The sequence below is a fragment of the Neoarius graeffei genome, chromosome 8, assembly GCF_027579695.1.
Source record: "Neoarius graeffei isolate fNeoGra1 chromosome 8, fNeoGra1.pri, whole genome shotgun sequence".
NCBI lineage: Eukaryota > Metazoa > Chordata > Actinopteri > Siluriformes > Ariidae > Neoarius > Neoarius graeffei.
This window is the reverse complement of record NC_083576.1, coordinates 29,620,556-29,639,593: the sequence shown is the minus strand read 5'-3', so window position 1 is coordinate 29,639,593 and position 19,038 is coordinate 29,620,556. Positions and strand designations below refer to the sequence as shown.

General features: G+C 43.1%; 2 protein-coding genes across 8 annotated transcripts in view; one reads left to right on the top strand and one right to left on the bottom strand.

Annotated features, from left to right (window-relative positions):
• sytl4 (synaptotagmin-like 4) overlaps positions 1 to 3,757 on the top strand; it is a 42,465-nt gene extending 38,708 nt beyond the window's left edge. For 4 of the 5 annotated variants that reach the window (XM_060927544.1, XM_060927540.1, XM_060927542.1 and 1 more), the window contains exons 15-18: positions 36 to 144; positions 253 to 461; positions 3,107 to 3,278; positions 3,392 to 3,757. In XM_060927544.1, the coding sequence (XP_060783527.1) occupies positions 36 to 144; positions 253 to 461; positions 3,107 to 3,249 (461 nt within the window). In that variant the 3' untranslated portion in view covers positions 3,250 to 3,278; positions 3,392 to 3,757. Of the gene's footprint in view, positions 1 to 35; positions 145 to 252; positions 462 to 3,106; positions 3,279 to 3,391 lie in introns of those variants that run through there. The other variant, XM_060927545.1, reaches the window with a different exon arrangement.
• The window catches only part of srpx2 (sushi-repeat containing protein X-linked 2), a 103,241-nt gene continuing 87,768 nt past the window's right edge, over positions 3,566 to 19,038 (bottom strand). For 2 of the 3 annotated variants that reach the window (XM_060927546.1, XM_060927548.1), the window contains 7 exons: positions 14,337 to 14,513; positions 5,927 to 6,050; positions 5,727 to 5,848; positions 5,436 to 5,615; positions 4,563 to 4,696; positions 4,347 to 4,468; positions 3,566 to 4,207 (listed from right to left, as the gene is read on the bottom strand). In XM_060927546.1, coding sequence (XP_060783529.1) covers positions 4,027 to 4,207; positions 4,347 to 4,468; positions 4,563 to 4,696; positions 5,436 to 5,615; positions 5,727 to 5,848; positions 5,927 to 6,050; positions 14,337 to 14,513 — 1,040 coding nt within the window. In that variant the 3' untranslated portion in view covers positions 3,566 to 4,026. The remainder of the gene's footprint in view (positions 4,208 to 4,346; positions 4,469 to 4,562; positions 4,697 to 5,435; positions 5,616 to 5,726; positions 5,849 to 5,926; positions 6,051 to 14,336; positions 14,514 to 19,038) is intronic. The other variant, XM_060927547.1, reaches the window with a different exon arrangement.

Genomic DNA, 19,038 nt, shown 5'->3' with positions numbered 1-19,038 from the left:
CTGAGAACTGGAGTTACATTTTTCTTCATCCTCAGGCAAAAAGGCCAAGGTAGAGGATTGTGGAGAGCTGCACGTGTTAATAAAGGAGGCAAAGAATCTTTATGCAATGAAAGCAGAGGGCATGTCCGATTCCTTCGTAAAAGGGTTATTATTGCATTCATCCTAGTAACCAATTACGTATTCTTGAAGTTGCATTTTAAAATAGCTTGTAATTGGTTTTCTACTTTCTTGCTTTACAATGGTATTGTGCAGATACCTCCTGCCATTTACAGGCAAGTTGACCAAGAAGAAGACGCAGGTGGTGAAGAAGACTGTGAATCCACACTATGACCACACATTTGTATACAAAGATGTGTGTCTGGAGCAGCTAAAAAGCATGTGTCTGGAACTCACTGTCTGGGACCGAGAGGCCATGTCCAGCAACGATTTTCTGGGAGGAGTACGTTTGAGCTTAGGAGCAGGTGTGTGCCTAGCTGTGTCTACACATTTATATAAAATTTAAATTTGTATATTTATATAAAATATTTGTGTGTGTGTGTGTGTGTGTGTGTGTAAAAAAAAATATATATATATATATATATATATATATATATATATATATATATATATATAATATGCGCATTGGGCGGCACGGTGGTGTAGTGGTTAGCGCTGTCGCCTCACACCAAGAAGGTCCAGGTTTGAGCCCCGTGGCCGACAAGAGTCTTTCTGTGCGGAGTTTGCATGTTCTCCCCATGTCCGCGTGGGTTTCCTCCAGGTGCTCCGGTTTCCCCCACAGTCCAAAGACATGCAGGTTACAGTAGGTTAACTGGTGACTCTAAATTGACCATAGGTGTGAGTGTGAATGGTTGTCTGTGTCTATGTGCCAGCCTTGTGATGACCTGGCGACTTGTCCAGGGTGTACCCCGCCTTTTGCCCGTAGTCAGCTGGGATAGGCTCCAGCTTGCCTGCGACCCTGTAGAACAGGATAAAGCGGCTAGAGATAATGAGATGAGATACTCGGCATTTAAGCATTAAGAGACTCCAGTTGAAATTATGAGGTGACTGGCCTAGTACTGTTTTGTGAGGGGCACAGCCCCGAAGGAAATGGTACTATACCAGTCACCGAAGAGAATCCATAATTTCAACCGGAGTCTCTTGATGCATGGTAGATTTTATTTATGTCCCTCATCAAAAAATTCCAAAATGTTAAGCTTTAACCTCGGTGTAAACTCGCTGGAGGCAGCCATGTTTGTTTTACATTGGCGCAACCTTCGACCTGCACATGTGCTATCATGCTATCACCTGCATGATCATAATGCGTAGATCTACACACACACAAATGCTCGTGGAGCCACAGCTGTGACTCGAGTCAGCCATTTTGCTTGACTCTGTGATGTCAGTTCATGGCATATCCAGGATGTACCATGACTGACTCACACCATATATCTTTTTTTTTTTTTTTTTTGGATGTCACAAGATGCATTGCTTCATCAGTGGTGGAACTATTTTATGTCATATGAGCCATCCTTGGCGAATCCCTGCACAGTTTATTTTATTTTTTTATTTTGATGAGGGATATAATATAGGATGTTAAGTTAAATATAAGAGTTTTTGTGCAATGAAAGCAGGGGGCACATCTGATTCCTTTGTAAAAGCGTTATGATATTGCATTCATCCTAGTAAGCACACGGTGGCACAAATATATGAAGTTTATCTTTGAGTGGTGAACATGTTCACTTTGCTCACACGTGAATGAGTGAAATATTTTTCAACACAAGAAGGCAAACTTCATATCTTCACAGCACCATGTAATGTTACAAATATTATGTGGACACATCCACAAAAAATAAACAAGTTAATCAACAGAATTTTAATTTTGAACTGGTTCACCATTTTGACAATGTGCGCTTAGTCAGTGGGAAAACACTGGGAGTGACCTCATTGGCATGAAATATCAGGAAATATGTCACTCGGATCCGTGATGAATATGAAACGTATGAGCTTTTCAACATGAGAAGATAAAGTTCATATTTTCAAGTCAGCATGTGATCTTTTTATTATATCGACAAATTCACAAACAAAAAAAGTACCCAAATTTATCAAAACATTTTCATCAATTTCCTCACTAGTGAGGATATTGGAAAATGTTTCTCAACGTCCCGGATGTAGTTCGTATGAGAAATACGCATGGCATATTTCCCAGTTAAACACTCGTGTATCTTCTATAGGCATGAGTGTTTTACTAGGGAATACGCCATACATATTTTTCACAAGAACGACATCTGGGAACATTGAGTAACGTATTTTCCAAGATCCTCACTAGTGAAGAAATCGATTAAATTGTTTTGATAAATTTGGGTACATTGTGATTGTACCTCTATAATTTAAAAAAATAATAATCACACGGCTTGAAGATATGAAGTTTATCTTCTCGTGTTGAAAAATTTCACTCCATTTGCTGCACTCACTCATATGTTCACCACATGAAGATAAACTTTATATCTTCTTGCAACTGTGCGTGTGTGTGTGTTTTCTATATCATTCGGATGGAAACTTTCCCCCCATTATTGCAAAATTGTTTAACAAGGGTCAAACAATGGGCGGCACAGTGGTGTAGTGGTTGGCGCTGTCGCCTCACAGCAAGAAGGTCCAGGTTTGAGCCCCGTGGCCGACAAGAGTCTTTCTGGGCGGAGTTTGCATGTTCTCCCCGTGTCCGCGTGGGTTTCCTCCAGGTGCTCCGGTTTCCCCCACAGTCCAAAGACATGCAGGTTAGGTTAACTGGTGACTCTAAATTGACCGTAGGTGTGAATGTGAGTGTGAATGGTTGTCTGTGTATGTGTCAGCCCTGTGATGACCTGGCGACTTGTCCAGGGTGTACCCCGCCTTTCGCCTGTAGTCAGCTGGGATAGGCTCCAGCTTGCTTGTGACCCTGTAGAAGGATAAAGTGGCTAGAGATGATATGAGATGAATAGGTCAAAAGATCTTCTGAGTGATTTTCTACTGATTATTACTTTTACTAATTACTACAAATAATATTGTGGTGTTACGGTGTAGTGGATTGTATTTTTCCACTGGCTTTCTTGTAGAGAATATTGTGTGTGTGTGTGTGTGCGCGCGCGCGCAGTGCGATTGAAGGAGGGGAAGCAGGAGTGGGTAGCTGACTCAACAGGAGAGGAAGTGTCTTTGTGGCAGAAGATGATGCAGTTCCCAGATTCATGGGCAGAGGGCAGTCTCCCCCTGCGGTCCTCCATGGGCAAGCGAAAGTAAAGACACCAGGATTAGTACTGAATATATGGGTTAGTACTGCAAATCCATTGGTGAAAACACTCCAGTTTTCAATATGATAAATGGTATAAACACGAGACCAGGCTACCACTTGTTTTTTGTTTTTTCCCCCTCTTCACTACAGGCCAGTTTAACCAGAGAAATGGACTGGATTTTGAGATTATGGGTGCAGTTCAGTGCATTTATTTTCTATTTACTTTTTATGTCTAAAGTCCTTCCCGTGCCATATGAAATGTTCCTTTTTATGTATGTACATTTAAAATTGCAATATTAAGTTAATAAAATGTTGAAGCAAAAATGATGCACAAAACTTAATCTTTATTGACATTCCTCCTAAATGAGTACAGTTGCAAAAATCTAAACGTGTGTACAACACTAATTATTTACTGCCTAATGGAGGGGGAAAGCTCAGTTACTGTAGGTCCTGACTACAATGCACACCTAAAAACAGTTATGTACAATTCACTTAATAAATATATAATTTGCACTATTCCTGTTTAGTTGTGATCTGTACAAGGTGCTGGGGATCATGAAATGCATCATGTCTAAAAACCCAACCCATGAAAAGGACCTCCAGTCCAGTATTTAGATATGCAGCCACAATATAAACATCTGTAAGGTGTGTGTGTGTGTGTGTGTGAGAGAGAGAGAGAGAGAGAAAAAGTAACACAACCTAAACCTCCAGTAGAAGCCTTACAAAGCACAGCTTTGTTGTTCATGGCCCCTTTTAGTGTTTATGTGAAGTGAATCATTTCTGGCTCAGTCACAAAGGTCTTTGTTTAGCTGCAGCCTTTCTCGCTCCTCCTCTCCGAGAAGGTACTCCTCAATGTAAGTGTAGAGTTCATCTGAGGTGGTGGGGTTATTGAAACGTTCCCGGTCTACACCGAGTTCATCAAGCAACACCATGTTGAAGTAGGATCGAGTGATCCGTAGAGCCTGCCTGTAATTAACCCATACACACACAAATCGCGCTTCAATTTAGTGATGCTGGGAAAAAGTTTACAACTTGTCATTAATAGTCAAGCTCTAGTGTATTTTAAGAAAATAGCATGTGCTGCTACATATGTTTTGCAGCTAACCTGAGACCCTCAATGACCTCTGTGTCTAGAAATTGTTCTTTAATCCGGCCCACTTCTCGAGGTGGAACTCCTATCAGTTCAATCACTGTCACATGTCGAAGATCCAGACCACATCCAGCTCTCTAAGAGATTAAAAACTGACATGGTTTCCAGTAGAAATGTATGAGATTTGATATTCAGAGAAATAAGGTTCTTGGAGCATTAGAAGTAACTGACCTGCAGCATGATGTTCTGAAGCTTGTAATACTGGTCAGCTGCACTTGGTGTGGATACAATGAGGAGTCTCCGCTTTTCATAGAACTGGTCAAGCAGGGCACCAGCAGACCTGATGTCAGTTTTGATCTGCATCACTAATAAAGACACAACTTTTCAATAGGTGTGACTTTACTTTGTGATTTGCTCTTATCCTAAATTAATCAGATAAGGAAACTTTCACAGAATATATCCTGTTATTGGTTATTGCATAAGTGGTATTTTAATGATGTCTCCATGTTAAAATACAAATCAACAATGTAGCAGATGAGTACGAGTTTCCCCTTGGAGATTGGCTAAAATGTTTGAAAATTACATACAGTGTAAAACATTTAAAATAAATTAGTATTTTTAAAAATAGATAAATCAATAATAAGGGAGGAGGGCATAGCTTGCACAAAGGATTTGTTGTTGACTGTGGCGAGGAGGGTGTGCAGCCCTCGTCCACACAGCTTCGCTCCTTGCCGGGGATCCAGGTGGCAAGCAAGGGAGGAGGACGACCAGGGCCGACAGGGGGGCTGCACCTCCAAGGATGGGACCCTTCCACCAGTGATTTCCAGGACGCCCCCCAGTGGGCGTTGAGGTCGCAGGACTCCGAATTCAGAATGGTTTAATAGAGAGATTTTGTATAACTAACACCTTCCTAGCAGCGAATACCAACTGCCTGCTGTACAATCTAACAATTACCTGTTATAAAGTTAGTCCACTGCAAAGTATTTTATGCATTTTGAAAATATGCTGTTTTATTTTCATATGACCATCAAATAAATTCTATCCTAAATAGAATTTATAGTGCCCTGTTTTCCTTGGTTATTTAATTGCTTGTTAATTACTTACAAATGCACTCTGGGGCTTGATCTGACCAGCTGCGGTTGAACAGGCACACACGGGTGGAGGGGCCCTGCCTCTCATAACCAGCATCACAGTGATACTCGCACACCGCTCCATAATTATTGCCTTCAGATGAGCAGATCAGGTATCCATGTAGTGGGTTCTTCAGCACAGGACATCTCCTGACTAGGGAGCAAGGAACCAGGGCAGAAATCTAATGTTATATAAAGCACAAAGGCCATTTAGGAGCATAGGGCTTTTAAAGTCTGTGTCTGGTTGTCAGTTCTGCAATTATACCTTCAACATGCACTGTAAATTTGCAGGTGGCCATGTTCCGGGCCTGGTCGTAGACTTTGTAGCGAATTACATACTGCCCCTCACTAAATTCGGAGCCTGATTCTGGTCCATTTCGTAAAATCCTGAGGAAAGAATGAAAAGTCTTCAGTTTATCGGCCCCCAATTTTCCATTTGGCTAAAAAAATATGTCATATATATACTTCATTGATTTGTCAGCTGTATCGGTGGCTGTGGGACGTTCCCAGGACACTGTGGCAGTAAGTTTTCCTGGTTCTGCTACCTTCATTCTGGATAAAGGACATTTCAGTTTGGGGGGGTCATGATCTGAAATAATTGAAGTTTATTGCAACATTACCAACACAGCACTCTGCTTTTCCATCTGAGAAAACTGAAAAAAAAATTTTATCTAATATACAAACATGGCCTGTAATTCCCATAGAGTTTATGGGATTGCCTTAGTTGATACCCTGGACAGGTAAAATATGGCAGTTGCAGTGTTCTCCCCAGAGGTCTTTTGCGTATCAGGGCCGACACGCTCTTTTTTGCTCTGACACTCGCTGAAAACTGCCCTGTCAACTCTCACAACTTTTTGCGTTGAATCACGCAGTGAAAGGACGGTCATGATTGGTCGACTTCCTGCAGTCAACCAATGAAATCGCGTCTTACTTTGTATTCATCATTTCCACTTTACCGACGGGAAAGACACGCCTGGTGAAAATGAGTGACAGCGATTCTGGATCAGAGGGCACTCCAAGTTTTAAACACGTACTTGCCAACCCTCCCAATTTCGGCAGGAGGCTCCCGATTTTAGCCTCCGTCTTCCGCCTCTCGATCGTATATGTTAAAAACTGGATAATCTCCCGGTTTTGGGAAATCCCTACCGCCAAGTTAAAAATACTCCCGATTATGTCCAGTCAGAATCATATGAGAAACACTGCTGACGTCAACTGATTTTTAACCAATCAATGAACAGAATGACAGTCACTTCCATAACGTAGGATTCACCCAGGCTGTCCAACATTTTTTACAAGCATTCATTCATCATGGCCACTAAACCCAATACCAAACAGCAAAAATATGAATGCAAATACCAGGTTGCATGGTAGAATGAATTTCCATGGATAAGCAAATGTTTGACCAGCCAGTTACAGTGGGGCAAAAAAGTATTTAGTCAGCCACCAGTTGTGCAAGTTCTCCCACTTAAAAAGATGAGAGAGGCCTGTAATTTTCATCATAGGTACATGTCTGTGAAGATTCTCAGTCATCCAGGTCATAGTAACTGTGGGTGGTAAAAGAGAGCAACTGGACTTGCTTGAAGATTCTTGAAGACGTTTCACCTCTCATCCGAAAGGCTTCTTCAGTTCTGTCTGACTGGTAGGGAGTATCAGGTATTTATCCTCTCATGGATGAAAAGCTCACCTTAACGGGCAATCCATTGATCACCCTAACGACTCTCGAAGCCATTCACATTCAGCCCCCAGTCACTACGTTTACATGCACATAGAGAGAATCGAATTTCTGCCGTTGCTCGACTGAAATCGAAGTTCAAAATGCCATGTATACACCTTAATTCGGCTGAAATTGAACCGAACTTGATTTCTCGGAATCGAGCTACACGACCTAGTTTATGCGATTTCTGCCGAGCTACTTTGTGCATGTATACCCTATCGAGCTAGTTGTCGAGCTACTTCCGGAAGTGACGAGTGACGAGACCACAAGCGGGAAACACAACAGCCTCGGTCGGCATGACAACGAATCATGACAACAGCATGAATCTTTTCTTTTTGTGGCATTGTTTGCACTGTTAAAATTTAGCTCACTTACTGTATCACCAAATACATCTGTACAGCTGTTGCATAGCTGTGAATTGTGTACATAAACAAGTCATTGTATTTGTGTGTGTGTATGTATATATATATATATATATATATATATATATATAAAATTAATGTGTCCAACATCTGAAGAATGTCAATAAAAACAAAACAATTGAACTTTTTGTGTGTTTATTAAGACATAAGTTAAATTGTAAGCAAAAAAAATATTTTTTTTTTTTGTAAGCAAAAAATGGACTTTAGAAAAATATTGTTGTGCAAAATAAGTTGTCTTACAAAACAGTGGTCTGCGCCGGACAGTTTGTAGCCATAGTCTGTTAGAGCAAGCCTAACAGCTTGAACACGGAACTGCTAGTGTTGCCAGATTGGGGGTTTTAAGTGCATTTTAGCGGATTTGAACATGTTTTGGGCTGGAAAACGTCAGCAGTATCTGGCAACACTATAGCTCTTCTTCATGACGATAACCGGAAGTGTACCAACACGATGGGGTGTGTAGCACCACGTGTGGCTCGGGTGCACAATGCACCTTGCACAATAGCCCAATTTCACTTGTGCATGTAGGATTGGATTTCTCTGGCACCCCTGCTGGGACCCTTTGCTCGATTACCAACAGCAGCTCGATTTGGACGTGCATGTAAACGTAGTCAGTGACCCACACCAACAGCATGACTCAACGACACCTTAGATGAGCTTTTCATCCATGAGAGGATAAATACCTGATACTCCCTACTACCAGTCAGACAGAACTGAAGAAGCCTTTCGGATGAGAGGTGAAACATCTTCAAGAATCTTCAAGCAAGTCCAGTTGCTCTCTTTTACCACCCATCATAGGTACACTTCAACTATGAGAGACAGAATGGGGGGAAAGAATCCAGGAAATCACATTGTAGGATTTTTAATGAATTAATTGGTAAATTCCTCAGTAAAATAAGTATTTGGTCACCTACAAACAAGCAAGATTTCTGGCTCTCACAGACCTGTAACAACTTCTTTAAGAGGCTCCTCTGTCCTCCACTCGTTACCTGTATTAATGGCACCTGTTTGAACTCATCAGTATAAAAGACACCTGTCCACAACCTCAGTCACACTCCAAACTCCACTATGGCCAAGACCAAAGAGCTGTCAAAGGACACCAGAAACAAAATTGTAGACCTGCACCAGGCTGGGAAGACTGAATCTGCAATAGGCTTGGTGTGAAGAAATCAACTGTGGGAGCAATGATTAGAAAATGGAAGACATACAAGACCACTGATAATCTCCCTCGATCTGGGGCTCCACGCAAGATTTTACCCTGTGGGGTCAAAATGATCACAAGAACGGTGAGCAAAAATCCCAGAATCACACGGGGGGACCTAGTGAATGACCTGCAGAGAGCTGGGACCAAAGTAACAAAGGCTACTATCAATAACACACTACGCCGCCAGGGACTCAAATCCTGCAGTGCCAGACGTGTCCCCCTGCTTAAGCCGGTACATGTCTAGGCCCATCTGAAGTTTGCTAGAGAGCATTTGGATGATTCAGAAGAGGATTGGGAGAATGTCATATGGTCAGATGAAACCAAAATAGAACTTTTTGGTAAAAACTCAACTTGTCGTGTTTGGAGGAGAAAGAATGCTGAGTTGCATCCAAAGAACACCATACCTACTGTGAAGCATGGGGGTGCTTCATCATGCTTTGGGGCTGTTTTTCTGCAAAGGGACCAGGACGACTGATCCGTGTAAAGGAAAGAATGAATGGGGCCATGAGATTTTGAGTGAAACCCTCCTTCCATCAGCAAGGGCATTGAAGATGAAACGTGGCTGGGTCTTTCAGCATGACAATGATCCCAAACACACCGCCCGGGCAACAAAGGAGTGGCTTCGTAAGAAGCATTTCAAGGTCCTGGAGTGGCCTAGCCAGTCTCCAGATCTCAACCCCATAGAAAATCTTTGGAGGGAGTTGAAAGTCCGTGTTGCCCAGCGACAGCCCCAAAACATCACTGCTCTAGAGGAGATCTGTATGGAGGAATGGGCCAAAATACCAGCAACAGTGTGTGAAAACCTTGTGAAGACTTGCAGAAAACGTTTGACCTCTGTCATTGCCAACAAAGGGTATATAACAAAGTATTGAGATGAACTTTTGTTATTGACCAAATACTTATTTTCCACTATAATTTGCAAATAAATTCTTTAAAAATCAGACAATGTGATTTTCTGGATTTTTTTCCTCATTTTGTCTCTCATAGTTGAGGTACACCTATGATGAAAATTACAGGCCTCTCTCATCTTTTTAAGTGGGAGAACTTGCACAATTGGTGACTGACTAAATACTTTTTTGCCCCACTGTACACATTTTAAGGTAAAGATACCTTAAATCAGAATATAATGGACATTTGGGTGTGAAATTAAACCATCTTCCATACCATTTCAGAAACAAATTGTACAACTTCTAAAGTGTTTAGTGAAATTTTGCATGATAGAGAATTTGTTTGATGAGTGTATTTGAATAGTGTGGTAGTGTCTTAGTGCTATTTTGAATTTATGTTTGAAAGTTTTAAGTGAAAGTTTACAAGTGAATTATCTGGAAAGTGATTGATTTTGATAGTTTTGAGGTTTTAAGTAAAATATTACTAGTGAGTGTATTTTGGTAGTACTAAAATTTTGCATTCGAGTGAATTTCTTTGTGGAGTATGTTTTGATAGCATGGTAGCCCTGCATTTTGATAACATTTATAGTGCCATTTTTAAATTTTGTTTGAAAACTTTCAATGTTTGCAAATGAGCAAATTCCTTTGATGCATTCTGATAGGATTTTGATAGTATTTCTAGTGCTTTTTAAAAATTCTTTTGGAAAGTGTTTAGTGAGAGAGATGCATTTTAGTAGTACTAAGACAGTGCAGTATTTTTATTTAATTGAGTTGTTACTATTTTGGTTAAATCTTATTAAAGTTTAATTTATATATGATAGTTCTCTGTATTTTTTACATGAGCTTACAGAAGGAAAACACATTTGATGCAATCCAATAATACTTTCATTCACTGTGACTTTTAAGAAATTATAAACATTTCTTCGAAAGCATCACTTGTTATTTTCTGTGGGTTTCTGTATGTATACAATATTCAGGCATGAGATTTTTCAGCTAAAAATCTGATTTAAGTCTTCCCTTTCATTGTTGTTATATTAAAATTCAAGACGAGTATTATTTCAGATTTTTCACTCTGAGCTATCTCATGCCTGATACATGAATCCCATAACCTATAGTAATTGATAGAACAATATCAACAATTCAAAAACTCAATTGTATAAATTTCATTTAATTGGGGTTCACTGTTTTTATCGTTTCAACCGCGCATCATACCCTCATCCAATTGAAAATGTCATTTTCTCCCTCATGAGAATTTTGTAAAGTTGGCAAGTATGTAAACAACAGAAAATTTCCAAGTATCAAGGTGCAGCTAAGTATGATAGAAAGTTTAATTCCAACTGGACCAAAATCTATCCATGCCTTATCGCTGATTCAGCAAGCAAGCACTATTTCCAACAAGAGTATCAGTCGTAAACACGGTATCTGGTTATTTAGCACAAGTTCTAAAGTCTCTTAGCACAACTCTGGATTATGGTCATAATAATCGAAAAAAAAATACTCCTCTTGATATAGGAAGGGGTTTATTATGATTGCTTAGGGACTGGAAGCTGGAATTTCTGCTGTTGTGCATGTTAAGGATCAGTTATTGATCCCTGAAACGTGGACTGAAAATCCGATTTTTTGGTGTCTTTGGATATTTGTAGTTAAGCCATAACAGACCTTTGAATTGTGGGCACCTTCATAGATAACTTCAGTCACTTCTGATCATAGCACAAATTCAACTGACTGTCAATAGTTACGCGTTTGCCAAATTAATTAACCGGGGGATTATGTCTCTTGCCCTAGTTGACGACGTGTGTTTTGCTAAGAGCAGAATCTATTCCTAAAAACTTACTCAAATTATTAAAAGTCCATTTGATATCACATATTATTGTTTTGATATGTATTTGACTAATAAAGCTACAAAGTCTTTAACTGAAAAAAGACCAATTTCAATAAGAAAAATGAGAATCATGTCTCCTTAGTAACCAACAGTTGCGACATGTAAACAAATGAAAGAAACTTCCACTAAAGTATCCTAGAACTAATGGCAATTAAATAAAAGTGCAATATAAGCATTCAGGAATGACAAGACAACCAAAATTAATATATCATTTGTTTATAATACAGCAATCGTGAAGCAAGAAGATGATGAAGAAGAGATTACGCTAAGATGTACAGGTAAGGGTTGTTCGATCATCAAGACAAGTCTCGAAGCTGTGGCTAGTTTACAGGGAAATTCACTTTGTTGCAGCATGTTTATATTTGATTTCAATACTTTTTTTTGTTGGTGTTCAATGCTATCAACTGTTAAAATGTTATTTTACACCAAATTATCAAAATCACTAAACCACAAACTCATTTGTAGATTGTGTGAAAAAAACGCAGTGCACAGATTACAATTTGCACAAGTCGATCAGATCAAGAACAGCTTGCACTTTATTGAATAATAATAAAGTCTGTTGTGTTTTTATGTCGTTCTTTAAACCTGTCGCTGAAATAACAATGCGATAGATAGCAAAAATTTTCACTTTTCTAATCCTATTGTTTTCTTTAATGGAGCACTCTGTGAACAGAAATGGATAAAGTTTAATTATTTCACTTTCTTGCATTTAGAAGTCACAGCAATTATCTAAAATGTAAATAGCTTAATAAAATAATTGAAATAGCTGTACATAGTTTTCCTTTCTTTGACCTTTATTCTTTGGTAAAAAAAAATTAAAATAAAGAACAAAAAGCTTTCTTTAAACTCTTATCTTGTAAATTTTGCTTGACTTTTCATTCTTTTTCAAATTGTAAATAATAATTGTGATAATTTAAGCTTAGCACTTTAATAAAGACAAAACAAACCTGGAAGTTGGCTGTAGCCTGTGTACTGTATCAGGGTACGTGCTGTGTTAAATCATTTAAATAATTTAGAGGGAGGATTGGTGACTAACATACGGGCCACATCAAACATGGCGGTTTCAAGATGAAGGAGTAGGGAAATACAATCGCTCGTTTTCTATTGGAATCTCAGCAACTTTCATTAAAAAAATACATCAAACATCTTTAAACATGATCAGTAAGTGTTCATAATAAAGATTAAGTGTTGTTGGATCTTGTGCTAAAGAACTAAGAGTTGTGCTAAGAGACTTTGGATTGGTGCTAAATAACCATAAACACCAAGACCTTTGAGATGTTGAACTTCACATGCAAAGAAAGTCTTACAAAGATCTTGAAAAAGTGAGATTGTCATCAGGATCAGTCTTGACCACGTTTGCAGCACAGACTTCTGTCAGTGAGAATGTAGATTTTTATATTTTATCGTGTTTGAAAAAAAGTTAACCGTGATTTGTTTCAGTTAATCTAACCTCAACTAGATCTATTTGCTAAGTTAAAGTAAAATAATAGCTTATTTTGAACTGTCCCACAGATATGTTATAAATGTATAGCCAAATATATTTTTTTAACAGGAACTTTGCATGCTGTGTTTGGTATGTTTATTATTGTTACAGTAGTAGCCTAGCTAGTCCATGTTGGTGACGGGAAATAAAAAAAATAAGCATAGAAATGTATAAATCTATAACTATATATAATTGGACGTTGTTAATATATTATTGTCATAATGGTTTTGGGATTTTTGGTGATGGTATTACTTTGAGTAATTCACTAATTTTATATTCCTTTAATATTATCTTTCGAATAATTTATTTAACATTATAAACTCTAATGAAGAAATATGTATTAAATATAATTTATAAAATATGACAGAATATTAAATTTACTCAGCTTGTGTTATATTTAGATAATTATTAAATGAAAGCATAAATAAATATCATTACAAATAAAGGTCAAAATAAACCTCAAAATATGCTGCAATAAATTGCAAACATGCACTTTTACTGAGAACCTTGATTTAGAAATGACTTGTCAGCACATTGTGTTTCCTGTTTTCCTTTGAAGTGACATGCATATGTAGTTTTGTGGTGAAAGCTTTTTGAAATGTGATCATTGCACATCTTTCATTTCATAATCATGTTGAAATGTGTTATTGTTTATCTGGCATTGTTTTGTTAATACATGTGGTGTCCTCATGAATCCATTTTTTTTTCATTAATAGTAACAAGAAGCTGAAAACTAAATATTCATCCTAAGGTCACCAATTCCCTCTTAAAGTTGGCAAAATTGCCACCCCCTTCACCTGACCTGACCAGGGCCTGCAGCCCCTGGCTTTCTCGCTTTTTTCATTTTGGGGTTGACAGCTATGTTCAACCATGTTAATAGTAAAAAGTGACAGTGTCAGTACCACCATAAAATGCTCCTAAAAGTCACCAGATGCCACCAAATGGGCTCCTTTTTTTTTTTTTCAAAAATTTCCAGGGTTGGCCCACGGAGCCCCCCCAATGGGAGGGACCCTCTCATACTCTCCTCCTGCGTGCCTTTGGCACACCACCCAAAAGTTAGGGCTTTAGTTTGATCCTGGGGAAAACACTGCAATTGTTCTGGAGATCAATGTGCAACACTGAGTGCTTAAACAAATCATTTATATCCATATGCCATGCCATACTACTGAAAAGGATTCTCAGTCTGATATAACTCAAGCAGCTTAGTTAGCAGCATAAATATCTTTAGTTTATTTAAAAAAAAAGGCATTATACAAGTAAAAACTGTCAAACTAGGCCATATATACCTGCACAAGTAGGCTCTGCACCGCTCCAGATACCCCCTTCCTGACAAACACGATAATGGTCCCCTTCAATGTGGTAGCCTTGAAAGCAGGAGTAGTCACACCTGGAGTAAACCAAAAAGCTCCTGCTACAGGTGTATGTACCATACTGGATGTGAGGAAGCACACGGCAACGCATCACTGAGAGAATCAGACAAAGCACATGACTGGATTATTATTATCATCATTACTACTCCAATTCCAAAAAACAATGGGTTGAAATGCAAAAAAAAAGAGAATGCAATGATTTGCAAGTCTTTTTCAACCTATATTCAATAGAATATAATACAAAGACAAAATATTTAATGTTCAGACTGATAAACTTTGGTTTTATCAAATATACACTCTGTGGCAGCGGGGGGCGTGGTCAAGCGTCGGTTTGTGACAGGAGGGCGGAGCCAGGGAAGGTGAGTGGCAGAATCACTACACCTGACGGTAATTAACCTGTGTTTTGTGTGTTTTCCCAGTAACCGCGCCCTATTTAAGGAGGCAGAGGGAGAGCAGAGGAGAGCTCATCCCGGGACAAGAACACAGTGTGTGTGTATGTGTGTGACGCTACCAGATTAAGAACTGGCGAGTAAACTGAAAAGTCTGGGAATAAAAAGCCTTTTTCCATCTGAAGCGTTGTCCTGCCGTCCTCTGTGCTCCACCCACACTTCAAGAGCGCTACAGTGGTGCCGAAACCCAGGAAAGGTGGAGCAACAACCTTGCAGCCCCATGGAATCCTCCCCGTTCGCGGACCTGGTCCACGCCCTCGCCACGGCTCAGCAAAGCCAGCACCAGGCGCTCGTCACGCTTCGAAAGGAGCAAGAGCGGCGCTTTGAAGCCCTGGTGCTGGCCCAGCAGGAAGATCGCGAGGCGTTCCGGCATCTCCTCGCGTCGGCGGGGTCCACCAGCGCCCCGGCCGCAGGCCCGTCTCCCCTCACCATGACCAAGATGGGCCCGCAGGACGACCCCGAGGCGTTTCTCACCTTGTTCAAGCAGGTCGCCGAAGCCTCGGGTGGCTGATGGAGCAGCACGCGGCGTGCCTCCTCCCCCTCCTGACGGGAGAGGCGCAGCTGGCCGCACTACAGCTCCCCGCCGACCGCCAGCTGGCCTACGCGGACCTTCGCCGGGCCGTCCTCCAGCGCGTGGGGCGCACGCCAGAACAACAGCGCCAGCGCTTCCGCGCGCTGCGGTTGGAGGAAGTCGGCCGGCCGTTCGCATTCGGCCAGCAGCTCCGGGACGCCTGCTGGCGGTGGCTGAGGGCCGACAATCGCGACGCCGAGGGAATCATCGATCAGGTGGCGCTGGAGCAATTCATCGCACGCTTACCAGTCGGAACCGCAGAGTGGGTCCAGTGCCACCGCCCGGCGTCGCTGGATCAGGCAGTAGGACTGGCGGAGGATCATTTGGCGGCTGTTCCGGCGGCAGGACGGCCGACGACGTCTTCTCTCCTCTTCTCTCTCTCTTTCTCCCCTCCCTTCTGTGTCCCGTCCTCGCCCCATTCCCCCACCACGGAGGCGGGGGCCGGCTCCACCCCAGCCGGCCCGCCGCACCCGTGGTGCCCTCCCGTTTCTCCCTTCTGTGTCTGTCTCTTCCCCCCCCCCTCAGGTGAGTGAGCCCCAGAGCACAGGTGCAGAGGGAAGGCCCGGGCCGGTTTGCTGGTGCTGCGGGGAGCCGGGCCACCTGCAACAACAGTGCGCAGCAATGGAGGTGGGCGCGGTGGTATCCCCGACGCGCCAGAAGCTGCCCTCGATCGGGCCGGAGCGTATCGCATACCGGTGAGTGTACAAGGGGCTACATATCAGGCGTTGGTGGATTCTGGTTGCAATCAGACCTCGATCCGCCAAAGCCTGGTGCAAGACGAGGCATTGGGGGGAGCACAGGGGGTGAAGGTGTTGTGTGTGCACGGGGATGTTCACAGCTACCCTTTGGTGTCGGTCCACATATATTTCAGAGGGGAAAAATCCATAGTGAAAGCGCGGGTTAATCCTCGGCTTACCCACTCTTTAATTTTGGGGACTGATTGGCCGGGATTTCAGGGTTTAATGACGCGCCTAATAAAGAGTGGGTCCTGCCATTTGACAGGGGGAGGTCCCGGTGTCGCTTTGGCTGGAGCTGCTGTCGCAGAGCCGTCTACGTCATCTCCGCGACAGAGTGAGGAGCCGCTGGCTCCTCCTCTTTCTGTTGGGGAATCCCTCGCGGATTTCCCATTAGAACAATCGCGAGACGAGACTCTGCGACATGCGTTTGACCAAGTGAGAGTAATCGATGGTCAAACGCTCCAGCCGAACGCCACCCCGTCCTTCCCCTATTTTTCTATTATGAAGGATAGATTATACCGAGTGACGCAGGACACTCAGACGAAAGAGCGAGTCATACAGCTATTAATTCCAAAGAGCCGCCGGGAATTGGTATTTCAGGTGGCTCACTTTAATCCCATGGCTGGACACCTAGGGCAGGATAAGACACTAGCCCGAATAATGGCCCGATTCTATTGGTCGGGGATTCGCGGCGACGTCCGTAAGTGGTGTACGGCGTGCCGCGAATGCCAGTTAGTAAATCCAGCGGCCATTCCAAAAGCGCCTTTGTGCCCCCTACCATTAATCGAGACCCCGTTCGAAAGAATTGGGATGGATCTCGTCGGGCCATTAGATCGGTCAACACGAGGGTACCGCTTTATATTGGTTCTGGTGGACTATGCAACGCGATACCCGGAAGCGGTGCCTCTTCGCAATATCTCAGCACGCAGTATTGCAGAGGCCCTCTTCCACGTCATCTCCCGGGTTGGAATCCCGAATGAGATTCTGACTGACCAAGGCACCTCGTTTATGTCACGAACACTGAGCGAACTGTATGGGCTATTAGGTATTAAGCCGATCCGCACCAGCGTTTATCACCCGCAAATGGACAGTTTAGTTGAACGGTTCAATCGCACCCTCAAGAATATAATTAAAAAATTCGTAAGTGAGGACGCACGTAACTGGGATAAATGGCTCGAACCCTTGTTATTTGCAGTGCGAGAGGTCCCCCAAGCCTCCACGGGGTTCTCCCCGTTTGAATTATTATACGGGTGTAAGCTGCGCGGCATCTTAGATGTGCTGCGGGAAAATTGGGAGGAGGGACCTTCACAGAGTAAAAACGAAATTCAGTACGTTATGGACCTGCGCGCAAAACTTCACACGCTCACCCACCTAACTCAGGAGAATTTGCGGCAGGCCCAGGAACGGCAAGCCCGCCTGTACAACAAGGGCACGCACCTTAGAGAGTTCACTCCGGGAGATAAGGTACTCGTACTGTTGCCCACGTCGAGCTCCAAATTAATCGCCAAGTGGCAAGGACCCTTTGAGGTCACACGGCGAGTCGGGGACATCGACTATGAGGTAAGGCGAACGGACAGGGAGGGGGCGCTACAGATCTACCACCTCAATCTGCTTAAACTCTGGAACGAGGAGGTCCCCGTGGCGTTGGTGTCGGTAGTTCCGGAGAAGGCGGAGCTGGGGCCGGAGGTTCAAAAAGGGACATTGGCATCACGTACCTCTCCGGTCCCCTGTGGAGACCACCTCTCCCCGACCCAACTCACGGAGGTCGCCCAGTTGCAGGCCGAGTTTTCGGATGTGTTCTCGCCCCTGCCCGGTCGCACTAACCTCATAGAACACCACATAGAGACGCCCCCGGGGGTGGTAGTGCGTAGCCGCCCTTACAGGCTACCTGAACACAAAAAAAAGGTGGTTCGGGAGGAACTTCAGGCCATGCTCGAAATGGGCATCGTCAAGGAGTCCCACAGTGACTGGAGCAGCCGGTGGTCTTGGTACCCAAGGCTGACGGGTCGGTCCGGTTCTGTGTGGACTATAGAAAAGTCAACGCGGTGTCTAAATTCGACGCATACCCAATGCCTCGTATTAATGAGCTGCTCGATCGACTAGGCACGGCTCGCTTTTACTCGACACTGGATTTGACGACGGGATATTGGCAGATCCCCTTGACTCCATTATCCCAGGAGAAAACGGCCTTTTCCACACCGTTTGGCTTACACCAATTCGTCACACTTCCGTTTGGGCTGTTTGGGGCGCCCGCTATGTTTCAGCAGCTGATGGACAGGGTCCTCCAGCCCCACGCCACCTATGCGGCCGCATATCTGGACGATATTATCATTTATAGTAATGACTGGCAGCGGCACCTACAACACCTGAGGGCCGTCCTTAGGTCGCTGAGGTGGGCGGGTCTCACTGCCAACCCGAAGAAGTGTGCGATTGGGCGGGTGGAAGTACGGTATCTGGGCTTCCACTTGGGCAACGGGCAGGTGCGTCCCCAAATTAATAAGACAGCAGCGATTGCGGCCTGCCCGAGGCCCAAGACCAAAAAGGGGGTGAGACAGTTCCTGGGGCTGGCTGGCTACTATCGTAGGTTTATACCTAATTATTCGGACGTCACCAGCCCGCTGACTGACCTCACTAAAAAGGGGGCGCCAGATCTGGTCCAGTGGACGGAGCAGTGCCAGCGGGCTTTCTCTGAGGTAAAGGCTGCACTGTGTGGGGGGCCACTTTTACACTCCCCTGACTTCTCTCTCCCTTTTATGTTGCAGACGGATGCGTCGGACAGAGGGCTGGGGGCCGTTTTGTCCCAGCAGGTGGAGGGGGAGGATCGCCCCGTCCTGTACATTAGTAGAAAGCTATCGGTGCGT